Raw genomic sequence first — 16,395 nt, 5'->3', positions numbered from 1 at the left:
TTTTTCCTCCCCTCTCCTCCTCCTCCCCTCCCCATCACCCCCCCATGCCCTACCCACTTCCCCTCCCCACAGCATTGTATATATTTGTACATATTTATTACTCTCTATATTTGTACATATTTACTATATTTATTTTATTAATGATGTGTTTATAGCTATAACTCTATTTATTCTAATAGTATTGACACCTGTCTACTTGTTTAATTTTGTTTTGTTGTCTGTCTCCCCCTTCTATACTGTGAGCCCGTTGTTGGGTAGGAACTGTCTCTATATGTTGCCGATTTGTACTTCCCAAGTGCTTAGTACAGTGCTCTGCAAACAGTAAGCCCTCAATAAATACAAATGAATGAATGAATGAATAAATATAAGAGGGTTAGGGCATTATGTTTCAGGCTCCTTGCAACTCAGTATTCAATAGCCACAACTTATGGAGACAGTCACAGTCATAGTAGCCACAGTTTTTAAGTAGAGATGGCCTTGCATTTCCTCTGACTAACTCTCCTGACTGAAAAAAAGTGGCCAAAGAGTGTCCCAGTGTTTGTGGACAGTAAGGTGATCTCTCTCCCTCGTAGCAGACTCCAATTTATGCTTTTGGTTGTTGCCACTGCTTCCTCACCATCCCATTCACTGAATCAATCAGTCATTCAATCAATGGTATTTCCTGGGCTTTTACTATGTGCAGAGCACAGTATTAAGTGATTGGGAGAGTTCAATACCACAGAATTAGTGGACATGTTTACCACAGAGAGTTTACCATCTAGAGGGAGAGGCAGATCTAAATATAATAATTAACAGTATATAATTTAAAGATATGTACAATGGGCACTGTGGCATTGAGGGTGGGCAAATATCAAATGCCCAAGGATTACTGATTCAAGTACATAGATGACATAGAAGAGAGAGGGAGCCAGGGAAAGAGGGCTTAATTGGGGTAGGCTTCTTAGAGGAGATGTAACCGTAATAATGTTTTGAAGGTGGGGAGTGAAGAGGTCTGGCAACTATGGAGACTGTAGACTGTATGTTCACTGTGGGCAGAGAATGTGTCATATTTCTGTTATACACTCTCCCAAGAGCTTAGTTAGTGCCCTGCATAGTAAGCACTCAATTAGTATGATTGACTCACTGATGACTGATGGAGTGGAAGAGAGTTCCAGGCTAGTGCGGCACATCCACCAAGCTAGTTCTCTTCCTCCCTTCCAGGCCCTACTGAGAGCTCAACTCCTCCAGGAGGCCTTCCCAGACCGAGCCCCCTCCTTCCTCTCCCCCTCCTTCCCCTCTCCATCCCCGCGCCTTTCCTCCTTCCCCTCCCCACAGCACCTGTATATATGTATATATGTTTGTACATATTTATTACTCTATTTATTTAGTTATTTTATTTGTACATATTTATTCTATTGATTTTATTTTGTTAATATGTTTTGTTTTGTTCTCTGTATCCCCCTTCTAGACTGTGAGCCCACTGTTGGGTAGGGACCATCTCTATATGTTGCCAACTTGTACTTCCCAAGCGCTTAGTACCGTGCTCTGCACACAGTAAGCGCTCAATAAATATGATTGAATGAATGAATAGTGGGGAGGTCCTGTTGGTGGCCAGAAAGAAAAGATCAGGGCAAAGTGAGTAACTTGGCACTAGCGGAATGACATGTGCAAGCTGGGCTGTGCAAGGGTATCAGTCAGGTGAGAAAGGGTGGGGTGAGACTACTTGAGTGTTTTAAAGCTGGTGGTAAGGAGTTCCTATTTGATGTGGTGGTAAATAGATAGCTATTAGAAGTACCTGAGGCATGGGGAGATATGGATTTAACTTTTTTTCATTTACAGAAATGATCCATGCAAGCAGAAAGAAGTATGGACGGGAGTGGGTAGGGACTGGAGACAGGGATGTCAGCAAGGAGGCAGATGCAATAGTCAAGGTGGGATAGAATTAGTGCTTGGATCAGCATCATGGCAGTTTGGATGGAGAGGAAAGGGCAGATTTTAATACTGTGAAGGTAGAACAAACAGGTTTGGTGACATGATTTGGTAAAATGAGAGAAATTAATTGTGGACAACTCAAGGTTATAGGGTTGAGGGATACGGATGATAGTGGTACTTGCAATTATGGGAAAGAGATGGGGAAGAGAGGATTTGGGTGGGAAGAAGAGTTCAGATTTGGACTTGTATAGTTTATGGTGTCAGTGGGACATTCAGATAGAGATGTCCTAAAGGCAGGAGGAAACATGAGAGAGGTCAAGGCTGGAGATATAGATTTGTGATGGTAGTTAAAACCATGGGAGCAAATGAGTTTTCCAAGGGGGTGGCATGACTTACGGGAAAGAGCACGGGCTTGAGGTCAGAGGATGTAGGTTCTAATCCAGGCTCTGCGCTTGTCGGCTGTGTGACTTTGCGCAAGCCATTTCAATTCTCTGTGCCTCAGTTACCTCATCTTTAAAATGGGAGCCCCACTGGGACAATCTTGTATCTACCCCAGCACTTAGAACAATGCTTGGCAAGTAGTTAGCACTTAACAAATACCATAATAATAACTATTATCATTGTTATTACTATTAAATGGACAATAGAAGAGGACCTAGAACTGACCCTTGAGGAACTCTCACAGTTAGAAGGTGAGAGGCAGAGGAGGAGCCAGCAAAAGACACTGCAGGAGTGGTCAGAGAGACAGGAGAAAAACCGAAAGAGGCACTGTCAGTGAAGTCAAGATTGGATTGTCTCATGAATTGGGTGCTGTACAGTGTAAAAAGCAGCTGAGAGGTCTAGGATGGTTAGGATAGAGATTAGACGCCGACAGATATGGCATGAAGAAGGCCACCGGTTACCTTTCAAAGGGCTATTTCCATCCTCCTCCTCCTCTCCATAACTGAAACCTGGCTTTCCCCAGATGACATGCTCTCCCTCTTGCTCTCCTCAGAGCAGGCATCATCTTCTTCCACTCCCCCAGTGGAAAAGGAGAAGATATTGGGTTCTTTCTCACCACTTTCAGACCATTCCACCTCCCCCATCCCTTTCTTTCCCTTACTTCAAAACACATATCATCTGCCTCTAACACCCTCTCCAGATTCCAGTATTGGCAATACTGGCACTTTCCAGGTCCCACCTAAACCTACATTCACTCCCTTGGATAACTAATTTGCTATCACAGCTTCAACTATCAACTCTTTGCGGATGATAACCAAATCTACATCACCTCCCCTTTCCTCTCTCCTTCCCTCCAGGCTCGCATCGCCTCCTGCCTTCAAGACACCTCTACCTGGATGTCCTTCCACCACTAAAACTCAACACATCCAAGACAGACCTCCTTATCCTCACACCCAAACTCTCAAAAACACCTCACTATTGGCTTTAAAGCTCTCCGTCCCCCTGCCCCCTACCTCATCTCCATTCTCTCCTTCTACACTCCTGCCTGCACACTCCGATCCTCTGATGCTAACCTTCGCACTGCCTCGATCTCGCCTATCTCACTGTCGACCCCAGCCCACACCCTACCTTTAGCTTGAAATACCCTCCATCCTCAAATCCGTTAAATAATCACTATCCCTACTTCAAAGCCATACTGAAGGTGCACCTTTCCAAGAGACCTTCCCATACAAAGCCTATTTTTCCTCAGCTCCGCCTCCCTTCTGCATCACCTTGACTCACTACCTTTGCTCTTCCCCTACTCTCCCTGTCCCACAGAACTTATATATATATCTCCAATTCTATTTATTTATATGAATACCTATTTACTTGTTTTGATGTCTGCCTCCCCCCTCTAGATTGTAAGCTTGTTGTGGACAGGGATTGTCTCTCTTTATTGCTGTACTGTACTTTCCAAGTGCTCAGTACAATGCTCTGCAAACAGTAAGTGCTCAATAAGTATGACTGAATGAATGTATGAATAAACCTCCAACTATTTTTAAAATATTGATCTCTTTCTCACATTCTTTCTTTCTCTATCCTACACTGATCCTTGAGGACTTCAATATCGTCTGCTGACCACTTCCTATCACTCCTTAACTCCACTGACCGTCTGCTCCACCTCACCTCACCAACTTAGCAACTTGGACATACTCGATCTCATCTCTATCCACGGTATAATCTCTACCCAAACCAACTCCCTCTTTACAACCATGACCTCCTCACTTCTCTACTCTCACACAAACCTCCTCCCCATAAATCTGTACTGTTCCCCCCCAGAGACCTCCAATCTTTTGACCCCATCCAATTTTCTCAACTCATTATGTCCCACTTAGCCTCCATATCCAAACTACCCTTCCCTGATAACCAAACTGATGCTCTCAACACCACCATCTCTTTTGATCTCAACTCACTAGCTCCCCTATCCCATCATTCATCTCAGAGCCAAAGCCCTGGATCAATCAATCAATCAATCAATCGTATTTATTGAGCGCTTACTGTGCGCAGAGCACTGTACTAAGCGCTTGGGAAGTACAAGTTGGCAACATATAGAGACAGTCCCTACCCAACGGTGGGCTTACAGTCTAGAAGGGGGAGACAGAACAAAACTAAACATATTAACAAAATAAAATAAATAGAATAGATATGTACAAGTAAAATACATAAATAAATAGAGTAATAAATATGTACAAACATATATACATATATACAGGTGCTGTGGGGAAGGGAAGGAGGTAAGACAGCGGGATGGAGAGGGGGAGAGGAAGGAGGGGGCTCAGTCTGGATCATCACTAAACCATAGCCCTGGATCACCCTGCACAGTCCACCTCATTTGCTCTTGCGCACAAGCTGCAGAGCACTGCTAGCGGAAATCTAAATGCCAGGTTGACTTTGTCCACTTCAAGTTTATCCCTGCATGCTTTAACTCTTCCCTCTCTTCTACCTGGTGAAAGTTATTATCCACCCTTATTGACAATGATGCTTATAGCCTCGCCAGCTGTTCCAGACATTTAATTCCCTCCTCAGACCTCCTGTTCCCCTGGCCTCCCCTTTCCTTTGCCCCCACTGACCTGGCCACCTATTCATTAAGAGCAGCAGTATGGCTCAGTGGAAAGAGCACGGGCTTTGGAGTCAGAGGTCATGGGTTCAAATCCCGGCTCTGCCAAATGTCAGCTGTGTGACTTTGGGCAAGTCACTTCACTCCTCTGTGCCTCAGTTCCCTCATCTGTAAAATGGGAATGAAGACTGTGAGCCCCGGGGGGACAACCTGATCACCTTGCATCCTCCCCGGCACTTAGAACAGTGCATTGCACATAGTAAGCGCTTAACAAATACCAAAATTATTATTATTATTATTATTAAGAAAACTGACACTATCAGGAGTGAGCTCCTAAAACCTCCCCTACCCCTCCTCAGTCCCTTCCTCCTCCTGCCCCCTCTTCAACTTTCTCATTCTTCCCAGCAGTATCTCTACAGGAGATCTCCTACCTCCTCTCAAAACCTAACCCTTCTACCCACATATCCAACCCCCTTCCTTCACACCTTATCAAAAAAATTGCCCCCTCCCTTCCTTGACAGCCAACATCAACTGTTTGCTTTCCGATGGCTTCTCCCCCACTGCTCTCAAACATGTACACATCTCCTCTATCCTAAAAAAACCCTCCCTTAACCCCACAACTCCTTCCATTTATTGTCCCATCTCCATCCAACATTCCTTTCCAAATTCCTTGAGTGAGTTGTCTATTCCTGCTGTCTCAAATTCCTCTCCTCCAATTCTCTCCTTGACCCCCCTTCAATCTGGCTTCCGTCCCCTTCACTCTACAGAAACCATCGTTTCCAAGATCACCAATGATCTCCAACTTGCCAAATCCAAAGGCCCTAATCTTCCTTGACCTCTCTGCTGCTTTCAACATTGTCGACCACCCACTTTCCTGGAAACATTATCCAACTATCACTGACAACTTCACTGACACTATCCTCTTCTTGTTCTCCTCTTATGTCTCTTATCTTTCAGTCTCCTTCATGGGCTCCTCCTCTGCCTCCTACCCTCTACTGTACCTCAAGGTTCAGTTCTGGGTTCCCTTCTATTTTTCATCTACCCCCACTCCCTTGGAAAACTCATTTGTTCATGTCCTCACCTACCACCTCTAAGCGGATGATGCCCAATCTACATCTTCAGCCCTGTTCTCTCTCCCTCCCTCCAGTCTTGCATTTCCTCCTATTTTGAAGACATCTCTACTTGGATGTCCTTCCGTCACCTCAAGCTTAACATGTCCAAAACAGAACCTCCTTATCTTCCCACCCAAACACTGTCCTTACTGTGACTTTCCCACCACTGTCAAAGGTGGCTCTGTGGAAAGAGCATGGTCTCGGGAGACAGAGATCATGGGTTCGAATCCAGGCTCCACCACTTGTCAGCTATGTGACCTTGGTATGTGATCTTTTAGACTGTGAGCCCACTGTTGGGTAGGGACTGTCTCTATATGTTGCCAATTTGTACTTCCCAAGCGCTTAGTACAGTGCTCTGCACATAGTAAGCGCTCAATAAATACGATTGATGATGATGCCTTAACTTCTCTATGCCTCTGTTAACTCATTTGTAAAATTGTGATTAAGACTGTGAGCCCCACGTGGGACAACCTGATCACCTTGTATCCCACCCAGAGCTTAGAACAGTGCTTTGCACAAAGTAAGCACTTAACAAATACCATCATCATCATTATTATTATTATTACCATCATCCCTCCCATCTCATAAGCCCATATCCTTGGCATTTTCCTTGAATTTTCTCTCTCAGTCAATCCACATTCATTCATTCAACTGCATTCAGCATTGTATTGAGCATTTAGTGTGTGCAGAGTACTGTACAAAACGATTGGGCAAATACAATGAAACAATGAACAGTAACATTACCTCCCCACAACGAGATTATAGTCTAGAGTGGAGGAGACATCACTAAATTCTGTGAGTTCCACCTTCACAACATTGCAAAAATCAGACCTCCATCCAAACTGCTTCCATGTTAATACAATCCCTCATTTTATCATGCCTGGATTACCATATCAGCTTCCTTGCTGACCTCCCGGCCTCCTTTCTCTACCCACTCCAGTCCACACTTCCCTCTGCTGCCTGGATTATTTTTCTATGAAAATGTTCAGGACATGTTTCCCCAGTCCTCAAAAAACCCCAGTTTTAAGCACAGTATATAAGTCCCTCCACTTACGCACCAAACAAAATCTCCTCACCATTACCTTCGAAGCACTCAATTACCTTGCTCCCTTCTTATCTCACCTTGCTACTTTCCTACTACAACTCAGGCCACACACTTCTCTGCTTTAGTGCTGTCCCTCTACTGGGCCTCCACCTTGTCTAGCTCACTGCCAATCTCTCACCCACAACCTCTCGCTGGCCTGGAATGTCCTTCCTTCTCGTGCCTGACAATTACTCTCTCCCCTTCAAAACCTTATTAAAGGAACATATCCTCCAACAGTCTTTCCTGACTAAGCCCTCACTTTCCTTTCCTCCCACTCTCTTCTGCATCACCCTGACTTGCTCCCTTTGTTCTCTCCTCTTCCCTGCTCCACAGTACTTACACACATATCTGTAATTTATTTATTTATATTACTGTCTGTCAACCCCTGTCATTCACCACTCCCCCAAATTGTAAGCTCACTGTGAGCAGAGAATGTGTCTGTTCATTGTTGTACTGTACTCTCCCAAGTGCTTAGTAGTGCTCTACACACAATAAGTGCTCAATAAATATGACAGAATGAATGAATGGAGTGAAGGGGGCAAAAGCCACATTGGAGGTGATCAAGGAGAGGATGGGAGGATGGGAGAAAAGGAAGCTAGTCAGGGAGATACAGAAGGGCATGAGGAAAAGTGGGGCTTTGATGAGGGGGAGAGTAACTTTCTGTCAGATTTGAGGAGGAAGGGTGTTCCAGGCCAGAGACAGAGACATGGACCAGGGGTCAGCGGCTAAACAGGTGAGATAAAGGCACAGTGAGGTAAGCACTAGAGGAACAAAGTGCGGGGACTGGGATGTAGAAGTAGAGAAGCGAGGTGAGGTAGGAGGGGGCAAGAAGATGGAGAGTTTTAAAGTCAGTGGTGAGGAGTTTTTGTTAGATGTGCAGGTGCATAGGCAATTTTTGAGGAGGGGGGTGACATGTCCTGAACATTTTTGCAGAAAGATGATCCGGGCAGTGGAGTGAAGTATGGATTGGTGTGGGGAGAGACAGGAGGTTGGGAAGTTAACAAAAGGAGGCTGATGCAGTAATCCAGGAAGGATAGGACGCATGATTGTATTAATATGGTAGCAGTTTAAATGGAGAGGAAAGGGAAGATTTTAGCTATGTTGTGAAGATGCGACCAACAGGATTTGGTGATGGAATGAATTTGGAGGTTGAATGAGAGAGAAGGGTCAAAGATAATGCCAGGATTTCAGGCTTGTGAGACAGGAATGATGGCATTGATGATGGTGGTGATGGGAAAGTCAGGGAGAAGACAGAGTTTGGATGAGAAGATAAGGAGCTCTGTTTTGGACTTGTCAAGTTTGAAGTGATGGGAGGACAACCAAGCAGAGACATCTTCAAGGTAGGAGGAGACGTGAGCTTTGAGAGAGGGAGAGACATCGGGGATGGAGAGGTAGATTTGGGTATCATCCACATAGAGACGGTAGATGAATCCATGGGAGCAAATGAGTTCTCCATGGGAGTGAGTGTAGATGGAGACAAACCTTGAGGGATCCCAACCACTGGGGGTGGGATGCAGAGGAAGAGCCTGCAAAGGAGACTGAGGGTAAATGGAGGAAAGAGAAAAACAATTTTTCTCCCTACCTACCTGCAAACATCTTGCTAAATTAACAGCTTTTTTTCCAGTGTTTCAATAGTGTTTATTATATGACCAGCACTCTTCTAAGGCAAAGTATGCATATATTAATCAGGAACAGTCTCTGTTTTACATGGGGCTCACAGTCTAAGGAAGTCATGGGTTCAAATCCCAGCTCCACCAATTGTCAACTGTGTGACTTTGGGCAAGTAACTTAACTTCTCTGTGCCTCAGTTCCCTCATCTGTAAAACAGGGATTGAGACTGTAAGCCCCATGTGGGATAACATGATCACCTTGTAACCTCCCCAGTGCTTTGAACAGTGCTTGGCACATAGTAAGCACTTAACAAATGCCATCACTATTATTATTGTTATTATTAAGGGGGAGCCAGAAATAGTAATAAATCCCCATTGTACAGATGACAAAATGGAAGCACAGAGAACTTAAGTTGTTTGCCCAAGATCATAAAGCAAGCATGGGGCAAATCTGGGATTAGAACGTCTGTCCTCTGACTCCCAGGGTTCTGCTCTGTCTACTAGGCCATGTTGCTTTTGTAGCAGTCATTTGTTAGTACCTCAAGACAGGTTTTTCTGAGGGAGGTGGCCCTATTAATAATAATAATTATAATAATAATAGCATTTGTTAAGTGCTTACTATGTGCCAAGCACTGTTCTAAGTGCTGGGATACAAGATAATCAGGTTGTTCCATATGGGGCTCAGTCTTAATCCCCATTTTACAGATGAGGGAACTGAGGCATACAGAATAATAATAATAATAATAATAATAATAATAATAATAATGATGACATTTGTTAAGCGCTTACTATGTGCACAGCACTGTTCCAAGCGCTGGGGGGGATACAAGGTGATCAAGTTGTCCCACGCGGGGTTCACAGTCTTAATCCCCATTTTACAGATGAGGTAACTGAGGCTCAGAGCAGACGTGTGGTGGAGTAGGGATTCGAACCCATGACCTCTGACTCCAAAGCCCGTGCTCTTTCCACTGAGACACGCTGAAGTTAAGTGACTTGCCCAATGTCACACAACAAACAAGTGGTGTAGCTGGGATTAGAACCCATGACCTATAACTCCCAGGCCCATGATCTCTCCACTGAGCCAGGCTTCTTCTCATCATCATTAATAATAATGATGGTATTTACTATCTTATTTCTAACTCAGATAGCCTGAGACAGAACAGATGTTGTATATCTCTTTTACATACATAATAATGATAATGGCATTTATTAAGTGCTTACTATGTGCAAAGCACTGTTCTAAATGCTGGGGAGGTTACAAGGTAATCAGGTTGTCCCACAGGGGCTCACAGTCTTAATCCCCATTCTACAGATGAGGTAACTGAAGCACAGAGAAGTTAAGTGACTTGCCCAAAGTCACACAGCTGACAATTTGTGGAGCTGGGGTTTGAACCCAGGACCTCTGACTCCAAAGCCCATGCTCTTTCCACTGAGCCACACTGCTTCTCATATATGAGAAGTGATGTGCCCCAAGTTGCACAGCTGAAAGGTAGAGGAGCAGAACCTAGAACCCGAGATCTAGAACCTCCCAGGCCTGTACTCTTGCATGAGGTCATGCTGTCTCCCCCAAAATAGTCCATTATAGGTTGAAAACCATCCTTGTGATGTAAGGTTATCAAAATGCTAAAGTTACTTGATGCTTTAGGCTTATTTTACCCCTCTGCAAAAGGGAGATCTTCAAGCCCTTACCCCCTTTTGGTCACTTGGTATTCATATGGTTTTTGTTCACCAGTAACCATGCAGAGATTTGGGTTTAAGTCATCAAGAGAAGATCATATAGTCTTACACTATGCCCTGACAGGAATCCATACCCCTGTCAGAAATCATCAAAGTCTCCCAGGGCGTTCTGTAAGATTGAAGCAGTAACAGAGAATTAACTTCTAATCTTTGCACCCTCCCCTCTGGGACACAGTAGACATGGCTGGGTCATGGGACACACAGCCAGGTCTTCCTCCAGGCAGGTAGTCCTTTCAATGACACTTTCCATTTTTATCACCAAGATGAATTTGGTTGGAGGATTTCTTGGAAGAAATGTGTCTCTTTCCATTTGTAAATGGCACCTAATGACTTTCCTTTCCAGAATCACAGCAGACTCCTGACTGGTCTGCTGATAACTGGAGGACTGTACACCTCTGAGAGAGGAATTCTCGTGGGTAAGAAGACTGGTGGCCCTCTAGAATCCTCTATAACTAGATTTAGGGGAGAGGAGAGAGGCAGCCAAGAGCTTCTGAGTTTGTTTGTTTTTTAAGAAACTAGACTTCCTTGGTTGTTGCTTTTTCTTTCCCACTATGTCACATACACACTTGAGTACAATCGCCCTGGACTGCCCCCACTCCCAGTCATCACAGATCATGTGGTGCTAACTTGTAATCAATCAATCAATCACTGTATTTAATAAGCACTTACTGTTTGCTTAGTATTGTACTTAGTCCTTGAGAGAGTACAATATAACAACATAAGAGAATTGGTAGACAGATTCCCTGACGATAATGAGCTTACAGTTTTGAGGGGGAGACAGACCTGATTTATTAATATAAATAAATAAATTAGGATAGGTACATAATTACTGTGGGGCTGAGGCAGGGGTAAGTAAATAATAATAATAATAATTGTGGTATTTGTTACATACTTACTATGTAACGGGCACCGTACTAGGTGCTGGAGTGAATACTAGCAAATCTGGTTGGACATAGTCCCTGTCCTGCAGAATGCTCACAGCCTTGTTGCCCACTTTACAGATGATGTAACTAAGGCACAGAAAAGTGACTTACCCAAGGCCATACAGCAGACAAGTGGCAGAGTCAGGATTAGAACCTATAACCTTCTGGCTTCCAGGCCTGTGCTCTATCCACTATGCCATAAAGGGAGCAAACCCAAGTGCAAGGGTGACAAAAAAACAAGAATGAGGGAAAAGAAAATGAGGGCTTAGTCAAGGAAGGCCTCTGGGAGAAGTATCTGCTATAGGCCTATGAAAGTGGGTAGTGTGATAGACTGTAGGATATGAAGAGGGAGGGGGTTCAAGTCCACCAGCAGGATGAGGGTGAGAGGTCAGCAATGACATAGATGAGACAGAGGTATAGTGAGTAGGTTGGCATTAGAGCAGCAAAGTGTGAGGACTGGATTGTAAAAGGAGAACAGTGAGGTAAGGCAGGAGGAGCAAAGTGATTGAGTACTTTAAAGCTGATGGTAAGGAGTGTCTGATGCAGAAATGGATAGGCAACCAAAGGCAGTCTTTGAGGATTGACAAAATATGGCCTGAATGTTTCTGTACAAAAATAATCCAGGCAGCAGAGTGAAATATAGATTGGAGTTTAGAGAGACATTCATTCATTAATTCAATCGTATTTACTGAGCACTTACTGTGTGCAGAGCAGTGTACTAAGCACTTGGGAAGTACAAGTCGGCAACATGCAGAGAACAGGTCCCTACCCAACAATGGGCTCACAGTCTAGAAGGGGGAGACAGACAAATCAGGAAGTAGGGAGGTCTGCAAGGAGATTGATACAACAATCAAGACTGGATAGAGTAAGTGCTTGCATTAACATGGCAGCAGTTTGGATGGAGAGAACAATCTGTGACCTTTGGATACTTGGTACTCATCCTACCCCCAATCCAACAACACTTATGTACATATCTTTAAATTATATAAATTATTTATTTGTATTAATGTTTGTCTCCCCCTCTAGAACTCTCATACTATTAGATGATTATTTGTTAAGCGCTTACTATGTGCCAAGCACTGTTCTAAGTACTGGGGGAAATATAATCTAATCAGGTTGTCTTAATTCCCATTTTACAGATGAGGTAACTGAGGCACAGAGAAGTTAAGTGACTTGCTGAAAGTTACACAGCTGACAAGTGACGAAGCAGGGATTAGTACCCACAACCTCTGACCCCAAGCCCAAGCTCTTTCCATGAGGTCACGTTATGCTACCTGTCATTTATTTCAATGTCTGAATTGTAAATATCTTGTGGGCAGTGGGTGCCTTCTTACACTATTGAACTCTCCCAATCATTACTGCCATGCTTCACACCATGCCCAATAAATGTAACCCATTGTTACTGAGAATCCAAGGGTTCCCAAAATCCAAGGGTTCCCTGTGGATGGGTTTGGTATTAATTCTAAGAGCTGAATAATAAAGGACTCAAGATGCTGAGATTCTGTCTGGCCTAGTGAACAGAGTATGGGCCTGGGAATTAGAAAGACCTGGTTTCCAATCCCAGCTCTGCCACGTGTCTGCTTTGTTACCCTAGGCAAGTCACTTCATTCTCTGTGCCACAGTTACCTCATCTGCAAAATGGGATTAAGACGAGGAGCCCTTTGTGGCCTTGGTCTCTGTCCAACCTGATTAACCTGTACCTACCCCAGCACTTAGTATAGTGCCTGGCCCATAGTAAGTGCTTAACAATTACAATTGTGGGGTGGGAGGGGGAGTGGCAATTCCCTTTCCCAGGTACTTTTCGCTTGCACCTAGATTGCTGATAAATTTACAAAGCCCCCGGAAAAAGCCTATTTGTACCTGGAGTTCTTGCCCGAGTTAAGTGAATCTATGAATTATCCTAACTTTTCTTCCCAGAGGAGAAGGATCTTTTTATGACCATCTAAGGCTCAGATTTATAATGATGATGGAGTTCAGTCAAGGCATCGAGATGGATTGACAACCTTCATGGAAGTACTGATTAAAGAGCTGCTCGTTTGCACAGTGCCACTTGTATGCTTATGTCCCTGTCGATTCACATTCCTGCTGGGGCATCATTTCACAAAGGTGGGCAGACCCATTAAGAATCCTGCAAAGCATCTGGCCAGAAAGGGCAGTGAGACTGCAGTAGGTCCAAAAAGCAATCCTCTGAAAAACATCATGGCCTAGTGGGTAAAGTCTGGACCTGGGAGTCAGAAGGACCTGGGTTCTAATCTGGTCTCTGCCACTTGCCTGCCCCATGACCTTGGGCAAGTCACTTCACTTCTCTGGGCCTCCATTACCTCATCAGCAAAACGGGGATGAATTTGTACTTCCCAAGCGCTTAGTACAGTGCTCTGCACATAGTAAGCGCTCAATAAATACGGTTGATGATGATGACTGTGAGCCCTATGTGGAATAGGGACTGTGTCTAAAGCGATTATCTTGTATCTACCGCAGCACTTAGTACAGTGCCTGGAATACAGTAAACACATAATAAATGTCATAATTATTACAACTATTATTACTATTACTAGTAATATTAGTAGTAATAGTAGTTAGTAGTAGGAGTAATATTTTGTGGTATGCATGGCACTAGCACTGTACTCTGGTGTAAATGGGTTCTAATGGCAAAAACCCTTGGCTTTCACATTGTGTTCTTATTCTAACTTAAATCAGTCAGTCAGTCAGTCGGTCATTCAAATGGATTGACTGAGCACTTACTATTTGCACGGTACTGTCCCAGGCGCTTGGGAGAGTACTCAGATTGGACGTAGTCCTTGTTCCACATGAGGCTCACGGACTTAATCCCATTTTACATACGTGACATCTGAGGCATAGAGAAGCTATGTGACTTGCCCAATGTCACACAGCAGATAAGTGGCAGAGCCGGGATTAGAACCAACATCCTCTGACTTCAGGCCTGTGCTCAGGTTCAGTACAACACACTGCTTCACTAAATGGAAACCTTAAAGCCTAACTAAATATAGAAGGGTCATTCCATCTAGCCTTATAGCCCATGACACCTGAGTAAAATGGGAATGTACTTGCTCAGATCATCACAAATTTCCTTTTATTGCTCCAAACCAGTCAAGCCCTTTTGAGTATTAAGATAAGCACTAGGAAGGTCACATTCGTAACGTGTGTTTTCCTGTTTTACTCATTTTGCCAACAGAACAAAGTGAAAAGTGTAATTTTAATTGTGAAGAAGACAACTTTGTAACAAATAGAAAATATTAACAAAGTTTCTGTTTGTTTCAAGCTCACCTCCCTGGCAGATTGGGGCCTCTATCAGCAAAAAAGGACTCAAAGGGAAATTTCATTGTGGCTCCTGGAAGAATGTCCAGAATTAAGGGGCTGGTCCAAGTATAAAATGTTCCACTCTATCCCAGTGACTCTTGAACGCCTTACAATTCTACGACAGAAGAACAGAGGAAAAGGGTACAGAAAGAGATGAGGGCAAGGACTGAGGAGAGCTGAACCCGATGCTGTGGCCTCGATCCAACTTTGCTTCTAATGAGGATTCCTCAAAATCTGGGAGAATACTAAACATAAGTTCTCTAGGCCTCTGGTTGCCTTGCTATCCAAGTCCTGGCCTGAGGGCGCAAAGTCTCCCACTTACTGCCTCCTTGGACTGATCTCAGGGTCTACAGATGCCTAACTTCACCGGGTTCTTTTCAATACTGGAGGGTGGAGAAGCTGCATGATCAAGTGCAAGGCAGGCCCAGGGTTTCAATGCTAGATAAATACGAGGGCAATACCATCCCATCTGCCCCTGATATTAAACTGACGACAGAAACTAGGGCCCCAGAGTATCTGGTGGGGTCACCAGGCTCAGGTGTGAGTGGTTTCTACACATACTGTGCTATTTACAGTTGACGGCCACGGCAAGCAACTTGTCTTTCTCCCGGAGCTCTTCGCGGAGCTTGGCTTCTGTGATCCGCAGTTGGTGGATGCTGGCCTTCATCTCCTTCATCTTCACCTCCATTAAAGCCAGGATGTCCCGTTGCTCGTTGAGCTTATGCAGTAACTCTTCCTCCGTTGTATACGAAGATAGCGAGTATGAATGGTCAGAAGTCATGTGCAGGAAGCCTTCCTCTCCCTCTATCATCAGTCGGACTCCAGCCACTGAACAATTAGCCTCAATGGTGTTGATCGATGAATGACCCAGTTCCAGCCCAGTTTCAGGGGCACGGTCAAATGCCATGAATCCCATCTGCCCAGTTATTTCTGCGGACTTTTTGGTGCCACCCATTAGCAGGAGTGGTGCTGCGGGAGTATGGCTGTCTTCCACAGCTGTCTGCCGAGTTAGTAGATTGGCTGCTGGGATAGAAACCAAGGGTTGCAGCTGAGGTTGCTGCGGCTGCTTCTGCCTTTGCCTTCTGCTCGGGGAGGTCCTGGAAGACCGGGACCCCTCAGGCGCAGGCTGGCAAGTGGCCTTACGCTCATTGACACCGCGCAGAGGGAAAATGGTGGGTATCCGCACTGTGTAAGTTTTACGGCCGCCCTGGAAATGGACACTGCACAGGCGATGGCCCGTGGTAGGCTGGAAGGTAGAAAAGCAGCCATTAACACCTGCACGGGAAACGTTCTTAAGCCAAAGTCGTCGCAACTCGGCGTCTTTGGGAAAAGTATAGAAGTGTAGCGCCTTGTCCCTATGTGAATTATTGTAGCAGCCCGGCACGCAGCAGGTGAAGCCCGGCATCGCAGTGGTCTGGATAGATTGTCCACCCAGGTTTCCTTCTGTCCTGAGGATAAAACCGCGGCACCAGCCTCCAGAGAATAGCTTCGATAATCTGAACCCGTCGGCCCCACCTGCTGTTCCCGGCGCCACGGGCTCCGGGAGAGGAAGACTGAGCACCGTACAATGCCTCACAACCCCCGTTTCCGCTTTACTGCTATTTGCATCCGGATCAGCTTCTGGTGAGAAAGAGTGACCCCGCGTCACTTGGCGTGACTGAAC

At 44.9% G+C, this 16,395-nt stretch overlaps 1 protein-coding gene across 1 annotated transcript; it reads right to left on the bottom strand.

The window, feature by feature from the left end:
- Positions 1 to 14,575: 14,575 nt before the first annotated feature.
- Positions 14,576 to 16,264, bottom strand: LOC119946742 (THAP domain-containing protein 11-like). The gene is made up of 2 exons (XM_038768178.1): positions 15,294 to 16,264; positions 14,576 to 14,847 (listed from the first exon to the last, which is right to left on the bottom strand). The coding sequence occupies exon 1, from the start codon at positions 16,135 to 16,137 to the stop codon at positions 15,298 to 15,300; it is 840 nt and encodes a 279-aa protein (XP_038624106.1). The 5' UTR covers positions 16,138 to 16,264; the 3' UTR covers positions 14,576 to 14,847; positions 15,294 to 15,297.
- Between the last annotated feature and the right edge of the window lie 131 nt (positions 16,265 to 16,395).

This window comes from Tachyglossus aculeatus, chromosome Y3, assembly GCF_015852505.1.
Source record: "Tachyglossus aculeatus isolate mTacAcu1 chromosome Y3, mTacAcu1.pri, whole genome shotgun sequence".
Lineage (NCBI taxonomy): Eukaryota > Metazoa > Chordata > Mammalia > Monotremata > Tachyglossidae > Tachyglossus > Tachyglossus aculeatus.
The sequence above is the reverse complement of the archived record's forward strand: the minus strand, read 5'-3'. Positions and strand labels throughout refer to the sequence as shown.

Bases quoted from the DNA above. Each gene is read 5' to 3' on its own strand.
- LOC119946742 (XM_038768178.1), bottom strand. From the start codon at position 16,137: ATGCCGGGCTTCACCTGCTGCGTGCCGGGCTGCTACAATAATTCACAT.